Raw genomic sequence first — 14,924 nt, forward strand, 5'->3', positions numbered from 1 at the left:
TAATTATGTTGACTGGAAGTTAATTGCTGGTGAAGGAAAATAAACTGGAAGGTTTGAAAGCCCTTGGAACAACTAATTGCACGGTGTCATATGATTTGATTCGTTTCCCCCATTAATATTCCTCTTCTTTGATCGCTATGTATGTGTACATCCTTATCCGTGTCTGGACTATTTCTGTGGTATGTAGGGGTATCCTTGTGTGAAAATCAGTCAAGGACAACATGTCTGCTGAAATGTTCACTAATATTTGTCATTGACGTAGAAGTTCAGATCACGGCCACTTAGTTTTCGTTAGAACTCTCTCTCTCTCTCTCTCTCTCTCTCTCTCTCTCTCTCTCTCTCATTGTAGAGTGTAGGAATACGTGTGATAGCATCCTCCTGAAATCTACACCAGTGCAGTACATGAATATCTGCCTCCCATGATTTACGCAGTCGTTACGTGATGATAGAGAAAATAAACCCGTCTTTCATTGTTCATACTTGTGCAAAGTCTCCTGACCAGTTTAGTCTAGATCATCTGAATAGGCTCTCATCCCAAAGGTTTAAGGCGGGGGTGGGGGGTGGGGGTGGGGGGTGTCAAACAACGTGTGTGACCAAGGCTATACAACCAAACATGAATATAAGCATCTACTATAGATGCTTGTTTTTAAATTTCCACCTAGTACGAAATTTTTCTTGGATTTTTTTAGTCCTATCATTGATTAAAATTTAAACGTAAATTCTAATTAAAAGCTTGGTAAAAATGAGCTGTCAAAGTTTTACGTTTTTAAGAACATTTGAGTCAGAATGATCTTTGGTACCTAATTGCCTAATTGACGTGCAATTCATGGTCGCTGGATCAGGGGTTCAGACCGCAAGGTAGGCGACATAAACTAAAACAGCATTAAATCTTCAAACACGGTGCATATATAGATAGCTCTTGCGTGGAAACAGAAACTGGGCGGCAAACAGGAACCACGAAATGCAGTAAATTTGGCTTTCTTGGATTTCTCGAAAAAAAATCTCAAATTTAGTTTGAGTTTTCTTTTATTTGAGCAATCAGACTTTGAGTAAAATCTCAAACTTTTAAAGACTTCATACGTTCATTCTTAGCACAATCGTGCCTTGAGACCCGATAGTGCGTCGTGACCCTCACCAAGGTCATATAGTAAAACAAAACTAAGTCAAAACTGTGTAGATACCTAACACAAATATTTTACTTATGAACATACAATGTGTCAGGACTCCGACCCAAGGTCAAATTGACGAGATCAAGGTCACCAGTGAAACGCTTGATTTTGACGTAACTATGAAGATCGAAGTTAGAAGTTCCTGCTTGGCACAAAGCTAGGTTACTTCTGATCTGTCAGTATAGAATGAATCTGGATCGAGGCCATCAGGTTAAGCCCAAGATGACTAGTAAAAAGTGTAGAAATGTATTGTTATGAAGAGAAACCAGAAGCTCATAATTGGCACAAAGATTGCATATAGCAGACAATATGTTATAAAGCTGTCTGATCTGGGGAGGGGTCATGACTGGACCCCCCCCCCCCCCCCCCCCCCAGATCATCTAGCACTCGTCCCGTGGTTTGTACACCCCTCCCTTCGGAAAATCCAAGATCCGCCACAATATGGTCATTTGGTTAATTTCAAGGTAAAACAAACTGTTTAAACTTTTGTAAGAGTTATACATATATACATGTACATGTAGCGCATGAGTATTTAAAGTTAATACTTGGAGCAAAGATTGTCTTAGTATACCCAGATAATGTGGCAAGATTTGGACTCAAGGTTATTTGTCTAAAATCAACGTCACTGCTAATCGAAAGCAAACATATTTTTGTTCTTGGCCATGATTTTGTAATTGGGAGGCAGTAGAAGCATCTCTGATACAAAGATTGCTGTCCAGACAGTGTGTTATGACCATGCATCATGGTCATATAGTCAATATAAAGTCGTACCTTAATCATTTCGTCAAGGTCAAGTCACACCATGGTCATTTAGTCAAGGTCAAGTCGTACCTTGGTCATTTCGTCAAGGTCAAATCGCACCATGGTCATTTAGTCAAAATCAAGTCGCACCTTAATCATTTCGTCAAGGTCAAGTCGCACCATGGTCATTTAGTCAAGGTCAAGTCGCACCTTGGTCATTTCGTCAAGATCAAATCGCACCATGGTCATTTAGTCAAAGTCAAGTCGCACCTTGGTCATTTCGTCAAGGTCAAGTCGCACCTTGGTCATGTCGTCTAGGTCAAGTCGCACCTTGGTAATTTGGTCTAGGTCAAGTCGCACCTTGGTCATTTAGTCAAGGTCAAGGCGCATCCTTGGTCATTTCGTCTAGGTCAAGTCGCACCTTGGTCATTTGGTCTAGGTCAAGTCGCACCTTGGTCATTTAGTCAAGGTCAAGAATAAAATATTTCAAGTCGTAACTTATAATGGGTATCTAGATACAGTAGACGTTTTTAATTAGCACAAAGGTTGCTTGTAACCATACAGTGTGCTGCAACCTTGTACCGAAGTCATTTGACCAAGATCAATATCAATGAAAAAGTTTAGATTATCTATCTATGCTATACTGTTGGAAAGAATCAACATTAGAACAAAGATTAAAGAATATCACTTCGATCAGGAAAAAAACCCACCCAACAACTATTAATCTCCAGTTCTGAAAGTCTGACAAGATGCACAAGTCACGTGTTCGTTGTATGCTACTCAGAAGAACAGTGAGACCCAGGGACCTCTTGTGCTTGTTTATTGGCCCCCAAAATAAATAAATATCCTGCTACCAATGTACCCACAAGGCAAAATGATAGATTGCAAGGGGGAACAAACGATATTCTAATCTAGGCTTGAATTCTTCAGAGTTGCGGTTACTTTGAAATTGAAAACAATTCTAATACTACTCGGGACCAAATTGATTGATTATAATATATTATTGTTTGGAAGAATCTAGAAATCACCATAAAAGGACTGTATACATGTATATGATTTTGACCAATTAGACGCCCCCACCCCTCCCCACCCCTAGAACGTTACAATTAACGTGATCTTTTCTCCTTTTTTTGAGATTTTAAAATTTTCCAAACCATTTTAATTCGAATGAGACAAACTTGGGACTATATTTTCACCACCAGTTCGCAGCATTTGTAGTAAAATGACGTCAGAAATGAATCATCATCTGTTTTTTAAAGGGTATTTTCAACAACATAGAGCGATTTCGTGAAGAAAAGTTATGTTCTAAATCGGTTTTATTCAGAGACTTTTCAGCATATTTCACCGCAAATTCAGGAGAAAAAATACTTTTAAATGTGGTGTTCTACCGCTGTTTAATATAATGTTTCCTCAGAATCTGTCGACAAAATACTCCCAATACTGTACTGATGTTAGAATATTATCTACCGACATCGACCGTGAAAGGAATTTGTCAGAGATTGTTTTTCCACCGCGAAATTGTAAGCATTTTATGAACTCTGTGATAGTTACGAATGAGGTGGGTTTGAGACTACGCAGTAATTTTGGTCGTGAAATATTGCAAGCATTTGTAAATAAGTTTTGAGATCGCGCAGTACGTCTGGACAATCGGATGATTACATTATTCTCCACGTAAATGTTACGTAATGTGCACAATTTTAATGCCTTATTTTCGTAATTAACGATGATACATAAACTGCATTGTTGCGTAAAAAAATAGAGGAAAAATCCAGGAGTGTCACTTTTTAAAGGTTTTATAAATGTGTTTTCCATTTTATTTAAATTCCCAAGTGTGCTTGTTATGTAATCATGTAAGCCAAAATATTCCGCGTACATGCTGAAATGAAACTAGCTAGACTTTTTGTTAAATACATCTTGTACTATCAATTAAGGACATTTTCGCCAATTCTTTTTTCATATGTGTCAAAACCGTCCTTCCATCGTTTGAACGTACATGTTTGGGAGTTTTTCGTTTCCTGGGATAATACACACATTACAAATACACACAATACAAATACACGTACACACATTACAAACACACACACTCACATTACAAATACACGTACACACGTTTATACAAATACACACATTACAAGTACACACAATACAAATACACGTACACACATTACAAACAAACACACTCACATTACAAATACACGTACACACGTTTATACAAAAACACACATTACAAATAAACGTACACACATTACAAACACGACACACTCACATTACAAGTACACGTACTCATATTACAAATACACGTACACACATTACAAACACGACACACTCACATTACAAATACACGTACTCACGTTTATACAAATACACACATTACAAGTACACGTACTCACATTACAAATACACGTACTCACATTAGAAGTACATGTACTCACATTAGAAATACACGTATTCATATTACAAATACAAATACTCACATTACAAGTACACATACTTACATTACAAATACACGTACACACATTACAAACACACACACTCACATTACAAATACACGTACTCACGTTTATACAAATACACACATTACAAATACACGTACTAACATTAGAAATACACATACTCACATTACAAATACAAATATTCACATTACAATTACACGTATTCACATTACAAATACACGTACACACATTACAATACACACAATACAATTACACGTACTCACATTATAAATACACGTACTCATATTACAAATACACGTACTCACATTACAAGTACAAATACACATATTACAAGTACACGTACACATCTCAAATACACGTACACACATTACAAACACAAACACCCACATTACAAATACACGCACTCACATTACAAGTACTCGTACTCACATTGCAAATAAATATACAGACATTACAAATACACATACTTACATTACAAATACATGTACTCACATTACAATTACATGTACTCACATTACAAATACACGTACTCACATTTAAAAATACACGTACTCATATTACAAATACACGTTCTCACATTACAAATACATGTACTCACATTACAAATACACGTACTCATATTACAAATACACGTACTCACATTACAAATACATGTACTCACATTACAAATACACGTATTCACATTTAAAAATACAAGTACTCATATTAACAAATACACGTACTCACATTACAAATACATGTACTCACATTACAAATACGCGTAATCACTTTACAAATACACGTACTCACATTACAATTACACGTACTCGCATTACAAATACACCTATACGAGTGTGATTGCTTAGTATTCTGGATAAGTGTTTCATGAATTTTAACAGACCGGGCTACTGAAGAGCAGTATTCATCCATTACTTCCGCCTGTCCGTCTATCTCTCTGTGCTAGGCAAGTCAGTATGATCGATGCACATATTTAAATTTTGTTCACACACTTTAAATGTACTTCCTCAAATGTCGTGATGAACAAGTGAAGATAAAGAACGGTGATCAATCTCATAAATCCTATAAATTAAGAGTTGGACAGACATGAACCTCTGGACATATCAGAGGTGAGATCAGATGCCTGGGAGGAGTATAAGCATCCCCTGTTGACCGGCCACACCCGCCGTGAACCCTATATCTTTTTCGGGTAATGGAGCAATCACGTTGTTGCCTTCAGATATAGGACTTCGTCAACAATAAAAAAAATTGTTGATAGAAAGTATAGCTCGCTTTCCCTTTGATTGCTTGAGCACATGCATTAGATAATGTGCCTCGTGCGTTTTGTATGCATTGTGCAAATTCAGTTTTAAGTACATGTGCTGGTTACCTCGTAAACTATTTTAAAATGGAGATAAAAAAGACTTGGTTTTGTTATCCACTTGCCGTCAGGTTATGCATGTCCGGGCATACATGTGATGAAGGCAAATGAAAAGTTTACTCGATCTTTCTTCTTTTTTTTCAAGTTGAATTTTTTTATCTCCATTCTGCTGATCACCAATGTATGATGACCAAAGTAATAATCTAATTAAAATTCGCGACGTATTGAAAACTGGGGAGCGGATGGAAGAATCAATTTTAATTAGATTGGCCAAAGTAGTTGTCCTGACTCTGATCAGACGACAGGTTCTGGGTAGATCATGAGCTTACTGCAGAAGTGCAGAGGGGCAAACTGATCTTCCAGCACTAGAAAATAAAGCATAAAGACAATAAAAACAGCAGATGTGGTTTTGTGTTAGGGTTCAGTAACGTGACATGTTACGTCAAACAGCGCCAGTCTCCTCCGCACGCGCCACTATCGATGTCACAAGAAATAAACACCATCTCGTCAACATAGCAAGCAACAAGCACACAGAAGCCAACAACCCACAGGTTAGATATCACATTGGCCGTATTCTGTCAGTCCTCTGTCCTCAGCAGCTCTTAACAAAGTGAATAAATTCTGATTGGTAAAGGGAACAAATTTGACTGGCATAGAAAATAGTTCCATTAGCAAAAAAGAATAAATTTGATATACAAAGAAAACGAATTTAATCGGCAAAGTAAATGGTGTTTGGTTGGCAAAAAGAATAAATTTGATTAGCAAAGAAAACGAGTTTAATTGGCAAAGAAAATCGTTTTTTATTGGCGGAGAGAACACATTTGATTGGTAAAAAAGAACAGTTTTGAATAAGTGTGTGGAAGGAACCTCGCCATTATCTAAGGAATCTGTTAGAAATATGTATTTCTCACAAGGTTTCCAAAATGAACTCCACATCGATATACAATTCGTACAAATATGTGCTAAGCGTGCGTTTCTGGTAAACATTTCTAGTCTGAGCACATGTAGACGATAAACGACATCAAACTACATAAACTGCAGAAGTACCTGTAATTGTCAGTGTAACCTCATTTCATAATTCTGACTTGCATTTCTCGAAAATTTATTTCATAGTTTAAAAGTTTGAGTTTTCTTGAATTCTTTTCTTTAATACGGGATTAATTGATCACTATTCGCTATCTTCACTTTTTTTTATTTGAGCAGTCAAAATTTGTGTAAAGTTTCAGAGTAAGTGTTTTTAAGAGAAATTCAAGCCTGATTGTTATATTTTGTATGTGTATACAAAATTGTAAGGTTCCCGTTTCAAACATTGCTCTGTGACGTCAAGTTCTGTTCAGATGGTAAATAACTCTTAAAACAGAACCAGGTTTGTTTCAAACCGAACTGATATAACAGAACAGTTCGCCTCAGATAGATGTAAAATGGTGGTTTTGTCGTGTGATCAGTATTACGTAATAAAGCTGTTCTCCTCTCGGAAGATGTTTATTGCATTAACCTCTCTTCCAGATGGAAAGTTTTATTATCAGTTGTAAGCCATGACAAAACAAAACAGGAGTTTGATCAGATGATGAACATCGGTCATCTGTTTCCGATACCGTTAATAAAATCATCAGTATCGTCGTTCTTCGACGTATAACAATTCCCAATAGCGCACGCGCCACAAGGGGGCGGCGGTTAGGAGCAGATGGTTTCATACCCCCTCTACAGATCAGCACATCACCATTTCTTAGGTTTCCCAGTTTTACTCGCTTGTGTTGTAATCCGAACATATATCTGATTAATCCAATCCCTCTATGATACTATCTCGCAAAAATTCAACACTTATCAGAAAATGACTGTACGAAACACATTGACCACGGCTGCTGCGCATACCACAACGCTGCATTCATCTGTTTACAATGCAGTAAATATACACACTCACATAAAATACATTTTATCGAACTCATAGAAACAGTGGAACTTTTCATGAAAACCATAAGAAAACAGGCGAGGGCACCCGAACATTATGGTATCTGAACGTAACTTCTTCGCTGGGCGCATCAAACATCTCATCTTACGACCATCCCCCATATATGGAAACACCGGCTCGTAGAGGAAGATTCGCGAGTTTATCATGAAAATCAACGGGGGCTCTGTTAGGAACTCCTCCGGGTTCATCCTATGCACTCTTCAGCCGTATATTTATAAACTCGATCCAGTTTGGCACAAGTGAGAAAAAAAGTTTCGCGAAACACACGCGAAACACAAGTAGTTCCTTCTTTTGCTGGGAAAGTTTATACTGTAGTTCTGGCTGCTGAGGATATTGGCTCACTTGGGATTTTCTTTGCCTACTTCCGGACCGGGGACTGTCTCCGTAAGCTTCTTTTTACCAATTTTGTTTGGTCCAGATTTCATGACATTTTGGTCAAACTATTCTCGTTTAATGTTAGACAATTTTCACTGTACTGACTAACCCGATAGTGTGAGAAATATGTGTTGTTATAAGTAATATCAAGAGGCGTTAGTACTATTTTAAGTCGGTGGTCTTGCTGTTACCACTGGAATGCGTCGCATGTTGAGGTTAAGAGCTCAGGACATTTTACACTGTAGTTGTCCTTAATAAGTGGAATAGAATATCGTGTCTGTTGATGTACCCCCTTCCTCTGATGTACCCGCTGTCATGACACTGGCGAGTCCAGTTATTGCCATTTGTCGATTACACGTTTATTTAAAGAAAAATTGAGAATAGGGTTCGTGAGTACAAAACAGTATTTGTTAAACATTGTGTGGATGATGAGAGATTGGAGCATAAGTTGAAAGAAGATTTGATATTTTTCACTTATTTCTATTGTGTATAAATGTGTTAACAGAGAATTGCTGATGCCACATATTCTGGTAGAAGATTCCATCTTTTACGACAACCGTCTTTGGCAAATCGTTGTCAGGCGGAGTTATGTACCTTGCGTGGTTGCCAAGCTTTTCAGTGTTAGTCAAAACTGACAGTCTTTGTCGACAACAAGATAAACAAGAAACACGTAGCGACGTGAGGTATATAGGAAGCACATGCCGCGAAGTCCGCCCTGCCTTATTTGTCACGCATCACAGCAAAATCATTACATGATCCAAAGCTAGGATAATCTCTAGTTCTACGAAATGAAGTCTCGCGTGAAAATTGAAATGCCTCGAAAATATTCTGAAAGTGGTATTTTCAAGTTTTATTGCAATTCCAGCTACATACAATCTGACCGCAGACTCTTTGGGCCAAATCTCATCAAGAATTGCCTTTCAAACATTCGTATGTGACTGAAATTTTAAACAATATTCAAGCATAGCAAGTATTCCAAATTGAACTGTAGTATTTGCGACAAAAAAAGAGCATGGTTGCAAAATTTATCTGGCTAGGTCGATTATGTACATGTAGTACACGCTGTTGGTAGAATGAACGAATGTAGTCGATACGCGGAAGGGAAAGAAGGGGAAATAACTGCCATTTACATGGCAAATAATATGTCTGGTGGTAAATGGAAAAGTTTTTCTTTTTTATACACACAACCCATATATGTAACATAAGTCGTATACGTCACACTATATTGTTGAGACTGTGTTTGTCTACAGAACATGTGTTTTCAAGAGTCGTTATCCAGTAGAAGCCTCTTCACTTCAATCATGCGACGAGTTGGCAGATTAAAAGCTTCCGACGATTCTTTCTCCATTGTATATCTCTTGTTTTAGTTTTTCCGGGTTACTGTTTTCTAACATTTTAAAAAGTCATCGATAATCGCTTTAGTTTTATTATCTTGCCCTTGCCAGATCTCTCTCTCTCTCTCTCTCTCTCTCTCTCTCTCTCTCTCTCTCTCACCACCCTCCACCCTCGCTGGTGAGTACATGTAACTGATTTCTCGATTCGGAGACAAGCAACAGAGGAACCCGTAAGCTTTTAGAACTTGTTCTTATCCTTTTGTATGCATCAATATATACATGAAATGTCTTCTTATTATCAATATATTTACATTCCCATAATTTTTAGCCTTTGATATATTTGCAAATTGTAATAATAGCGCCACATTTCCCCATGAATGCATGTATTGCAGTTGTGAACAATGCGCGTATGAATCTTGATAAAAAAAATTATATATAGTAGCTGGGAATTCCAACAGAAATGAAAGTAGAATCTAAATATAACGCGCTTCGTGAAGTATGCCGGTGTGGAGTTCATATCATCATATTTTATTTCTTAAATATCAAATTTATGAATGGATGTATGTGGAATAAACGAAACTTTATAAAAACTAATTACTGAAATGAATAAATTCATTTCAACCGTCTTCATCGAGATAACTATATGTCATGGAATCAGCCGGGATTCAAATATAATGATCAATTCAGGTTATGACGTACAGCCCACTTCAATTATATCTATTGGTACCACAGGTCAAACAAGGACCAAACGAGTTAATGTTCTTGGCCCGTCTTTTTAAAATCAGCAAGTATTTGTCCAATCCCTCCAACAGCATAAAAATCGAGATTTATTCTTACTGTAACAATAGATTCGATTCATGACGAAGAAGCGTTACGATTCTGTATATCAACATGCTTAAACATATACAGATGTCTCATGTAGAGTTTGCTACGGTAAACCCAGAGTCTCTGGGGCCACCCGGCTAGACCCCTGCTTGTAGTATCAAGTTATCCCCTAACAGAGGCGGGTCTAAAAACAAAAATTCAAGGGGAGGGGGGGGGGGGGCAAGTTTGTATCTTTTCCTTCCAATTAACTGCTAGCGTTGATACCTGATAGTTCAATGGTACATCGTATGACGTATATCTAAACCTTTCTGTTCCTATGACAATGCAGATACAATGAGCATGGCATGTGGTTCCTGTGGGGCGGATCCTGAAAATTTCAAAGAGAATGCAACTCAAAATTGGACATTTACCGTCCCCCCCCCCCAAAAAAAAGAGGGTTGTGGACACCAAGATTGGCCAGAAACGACAATTTCTGTCAAGAATATGCAACCAAAGAGATGGTTGCAACATTCGCAGCCCCTCCCTTTAGATCCGCCACTTTTTTTCCCCACTCTTTCAATGTCATGTCATAATTGTGTTGCCTCCGATAAAAATGAAACGCTCAAAAGAAAACGTAACTTTGTAATAGTGATCTGAGACCCACCCCTTCATTGCATTTCAATTTAGTATTACATTTACCCCCCCCCCCCCCAAAAAAACCCCTGTAATTTGAGGTCGAAAACAATGTGATATAAGAGAAAGGGTATCGTCACTTTCAAAAATTTTTAAACTCTAGATTTTGTAAGGTTCTACAAAGTGTCTATATAATTATAAATATCAACTTTTTAAAAAAAAATTAAGCAAGTTGCAAATGTCATCAAAGACGCAAAAGGTCACATTATTACATGTAATATTTAACATTTCGAGAATATTAGAATTTAGTGTATTTACACATGAGATATGTTCAAAGCATCAGACTGATTTCGTAAGTGTTTCCTGCTTCTTTTCGTTCCTGACCAATCTGTGAGGTGAACTATAGCTAGCTCTGGCAGGTGAGTTAACCTTTTAACGGTCGATAGAGCGCTGGACTGTCGTGTTAGTGGGTTAACCTTTTAATAGCTCGGTCGGTAGAACACTGGACTGTCGTGTTAGTGGGTTCACCTTTTAATAGCTCGGTCGGTAGAACACTGGACTGTCGTGTTAGTGGGTTAACCTTTCGATATCTCGATTGGTAGAGCGCTGGACTGTCGTGTTAGTGGGTTCACCTTTTGATAGCTCGGTCGGTAGAACACTGGACTGTCGTGTTAGTGGGTTAACCTTTTGATAGCTCGGTCGGTAGAGAGTTGGACTGTCGTGTTAGTGGTTTAACCTTTTGATAGCTCGGTCGGTAGAGTTGAACTGTTGTACCAGAGCATCGTCGGAACCCACGAGTTTTCTCTCCGTTAAACTGCATTCATTTGAGAGAAAACCCGTGGGTTCCGACGAGGGTACCAGGGGTTCCGGGTTCGATCCTCAGTAGACTCCGTTACATTTGGCGCCCGCGTTAAGACCTGGTTAATATCGGGCGGGTGAGAGTGATTGTCACCAGAGGCGCTGACACTCCGGGAGATTTGGGACGCTTCTCTCTCCCCCCCCCCCCCTCTCTCTCTCTCTGGGGACCATGTGATAGTGTCAGATATATGACTTTCCTACTAGCTCTGTGTAGTGAGTTAATCCTTTAGCTCAATCGGTACATCACTGGACTGTTGTGCTAGAGGTTTCGAGTTCGATCCTCAGCAGAGGTATATACTTGACTCTGTTATATGTGTATATATAGGAGGGAGGGAGGAAAGATGAGGAAAGGTAGGGGGAAGGGAGAAAAGAAAAGGGGGAGGACGGAAAATAGGTAGAAGTTCCACCTCCTATTATTACTGTTTTTACACTGTTTTTAATCTGTTCAGAGATTGTTATGCCCATTGATTGCAATTTAACATAATTATGTAATTCCCTACATGTAGATCTAGATACATGTGCGTATAATACAGGTACCAACTTCAAAATTTAGTGTAAAGTTTGAATGCATGGAGCCTACATATTTATTAATTACTTTGCACTTAATAGCAAGTCTTTAAATTAATCATTATATATCATATTGTTTGAACATTCTTCATTGCATATTTCATTCAGGAAATAAATACTAACCTAAACAGTATGCCTTTATGCAGTTGCAATGTGATATTATGTACTAAACAACTGATTATTGTTTGTTTTTTATTTCTATTTGCCAGGGTCAGCTAGTTTGGAATAGTGGAGATATAGAATACCAACCCTAGGAAAGGTTTCCCCACACGTAAATAAACTCTTGAAAATATACATTCACAAATTCATTTAAACTGATTCATAATCAAACTTTTAGTTCACGAGAATCACTCAAGCGTGACAGCGTAGTATAAAAGCGACACCATGGCCGATAGCGAGTCACACTTGCACGGAGACGAGGAGGACGAGGAAATGCCTCTCACTGAACGAGATTTAGCGGACGACGCGCAATGGAAGGTAATTCAGAAAAATACCTTTACCAGGTGGGCTAACGAACACCTGAAAACGGTCAGCAAGAATATTCATAACTTAGAAGCGGATTTTTCGGATGGATTACGATTAATTGCACTAGTGGAGGTTTTATCTGGCAAAAAATTCAAACATGTCAACAAACGACCCAATTTTAGAACCCAGAAATTGGAAAATGTTACCATGGTGCTGGAATTTTTGGAACGGGATGAGGGGATTCGAATTGTCAACATTGGTAAGTAAAGAGATCATTAATCATATTTTGTGTATTGATCATTTTTTGTGTGCATTTATCCGAAATTTCCCTGAACTAGGTCATTTACTGTAGTACATAGTTAAAGTGAAAGCCAAACATGTGCACATGACACATGCGTTTCCAGGTGCAGATAGAGACCAATAAATATCATTATTTACCTGCTCAGGTATTTTGAGTCTCATAGACAAAGCCTGACACAACGAGGAGTTTTAAGTGTCATCACAAACCCACGTGTACACAAAATCCGGGAAAATAAAAATATAAACAAACATGGCGATCGTCGGCGCAATTCACACCTGTTGATTACAATCACCTGTAGAACCGGCTTAGTGTACCTGTCTCAGGTGTGTCTAACCCGAGCATGCAATTTCAAACCTGAAAATCATACACTGTGCATATTTGTCTATTTTAAGCATTTCAAGAGTTAGGAAAAGTGAAAGTGGGCGTAGCCCTGTAAAAATCAATTTATGTTCCTTGTTTGTTCGTATGATTGATAAAAGAGCTTCAGGAGAGGAGGGTCCTTGGTTACGAAAAAATGGTGGATAAGTCAAATTTCTTTTTTTGCAACCTTTCAAATGTTGTTGCTCCCCCGCAGCAGAGTTTCTGGGATTGTTGCTCCCCCGCAACATTTTAGAATCCCATTTAGCCTGTTTATTAGTATACAGTATACCTACAGGTGACAAGGCGTAAGTAGGGCAGGGCCATCATCCTGTCTAGTGGCCAATTAATTAGCGAACATTCCTGTTAATTCAGAAGGCGGAGCGAAAAATTACAAGGATGTTCAACACAACATAGGATGAAACTGACATCTGTCCTGTACTAGTGTGTGTAACTGATATTGTTATTGGTCAACAAGATTCTTCTGAATGAAGGATAAACAAGGGATGGGGTCACATGTAGGAACTGACCAGCTGGTCTAAACTTGGTCAACACACAGAGGGGGAGGGGATTAACTGACCAGTGTGGGTATTTGTTAGCCCACCATCTAAACCATGCAGCTTGAGTAAACATGATTTAGAAAGTGGCAGATTTAAGTTGTGGTAGCTGGGGTGGGGTGGGGGGGGGGGGAGCAGTGGTTTGGAATCAATTAGCATTGATAGTTTTATGATTTGGTGGTGATAAGGATCTTGATCATCATCAACCCCCCCCCCCCCAACATATATCACTACTAAAAATATCCACCCAGAGTTATATATACACATAATGAAGGAAGGGATTTAAAATAAAGCATGCTTTATCAAAGTTGATTAATATCATGTAGTGCTGTCTATTTATACATCATTAGTTCATAATGAGTTCAGTCAAATGATTTATATGGAGAAAACAATAAGGAAAATATTTTGATAGTTTTCTTTCCCTAAGTTCTAGGTACAGTTAATTTTATCTCCCTATCACAAAAACAACTGTTATGGGAATTTAAGCAAATGCTTTTGTTTCAATACCTTATATGGTAGCAAGAGGAGCTCGATTTTATCTAATTTGCCGAGTGCTGCATGAGTGATGTGTTATTTCATCACCAATTTCACTGAACATGACCTGAAGGTAGATATGGTTGAAGTCTGAAAAAGGTGAAGGCATATGCGTTATTTAGCTGTTTCTCATCTTATCTGGAACAAGACACTAAAATCACCATCAATCAATTAACAACCGTAAAACACATCAGCAGAGTCTCTGAAGTTTGGGAGTATACATGCATATTGTTTTCCTTTTGACTAAAAAAGGTTGAGGATTGTTTATGGACAGAAAAGAGATGTCCAAGAGGTGATTAGCCTCATCTTTCTCTCTTTGTTTGAAGTTTTCTGAATTGCAGTTCAAATAGAAATATTGTACCTTCTCATGTCTCTGTTAATTCAAAACAATGTAATGGAGAAAGCAGCAGGGGTTTGTGATTGTCAAAAGAGTGTTAAATTGTGAAAAAT

General features: G+C 38.1%; 1 protein-coding gene across 32 annotated transcripts in view; it reads left to right on the forward strand.

The window, feature by feature from the left end:
- The window catches only part of LOC125656853 (filamin-A-like), a 74,838-nt gene that overhangs the window by 3,336 nt on the left and 56,578 nt on the right, over nt 1-14,924 (forward strand). For 26 of the 32 annotated variants that reach the window (XM_048887452.2, XM_048887459.2, XM_048887458.2 and 23 more), the window contains exons 1-2: nt 5,176-8,073; nt 12,470-12,984. In XM_048887452.2, coding sequence (XP_048743409.2) covers nt 12,645-12,984 — 340 coding nt within the window. In that variant the 5' untranslated portion in view covers nt 5,176-8,073; nt 12,470-12,644. Of the gene's footprint in view, nt 1-5,175; nt 8,074-12,469; nt 12,985-14,924 lie in introns of those variants that run through there. The other 6 variants (XM_056144461.1, XM_056144462.1, XM_056144464.1 and 3 more) reach the window with 1 other exon arrangement.

The sequence above is a fragment of the Ostrea edulis genome, chromosome 7 (genome assembly GCF_947568905.1).
Source record: "Ostrea edulis chromosome 7, xbOstEdul1.1, whole genome shotgun sequence".
Classification (NCBI taxonomy): domain Eukaryota; kingdom Metazoa; phylum Mollusca; class Bivalvia; order Ostreida; family Ostreidae; genus Ostrea; species Ostrea edulis.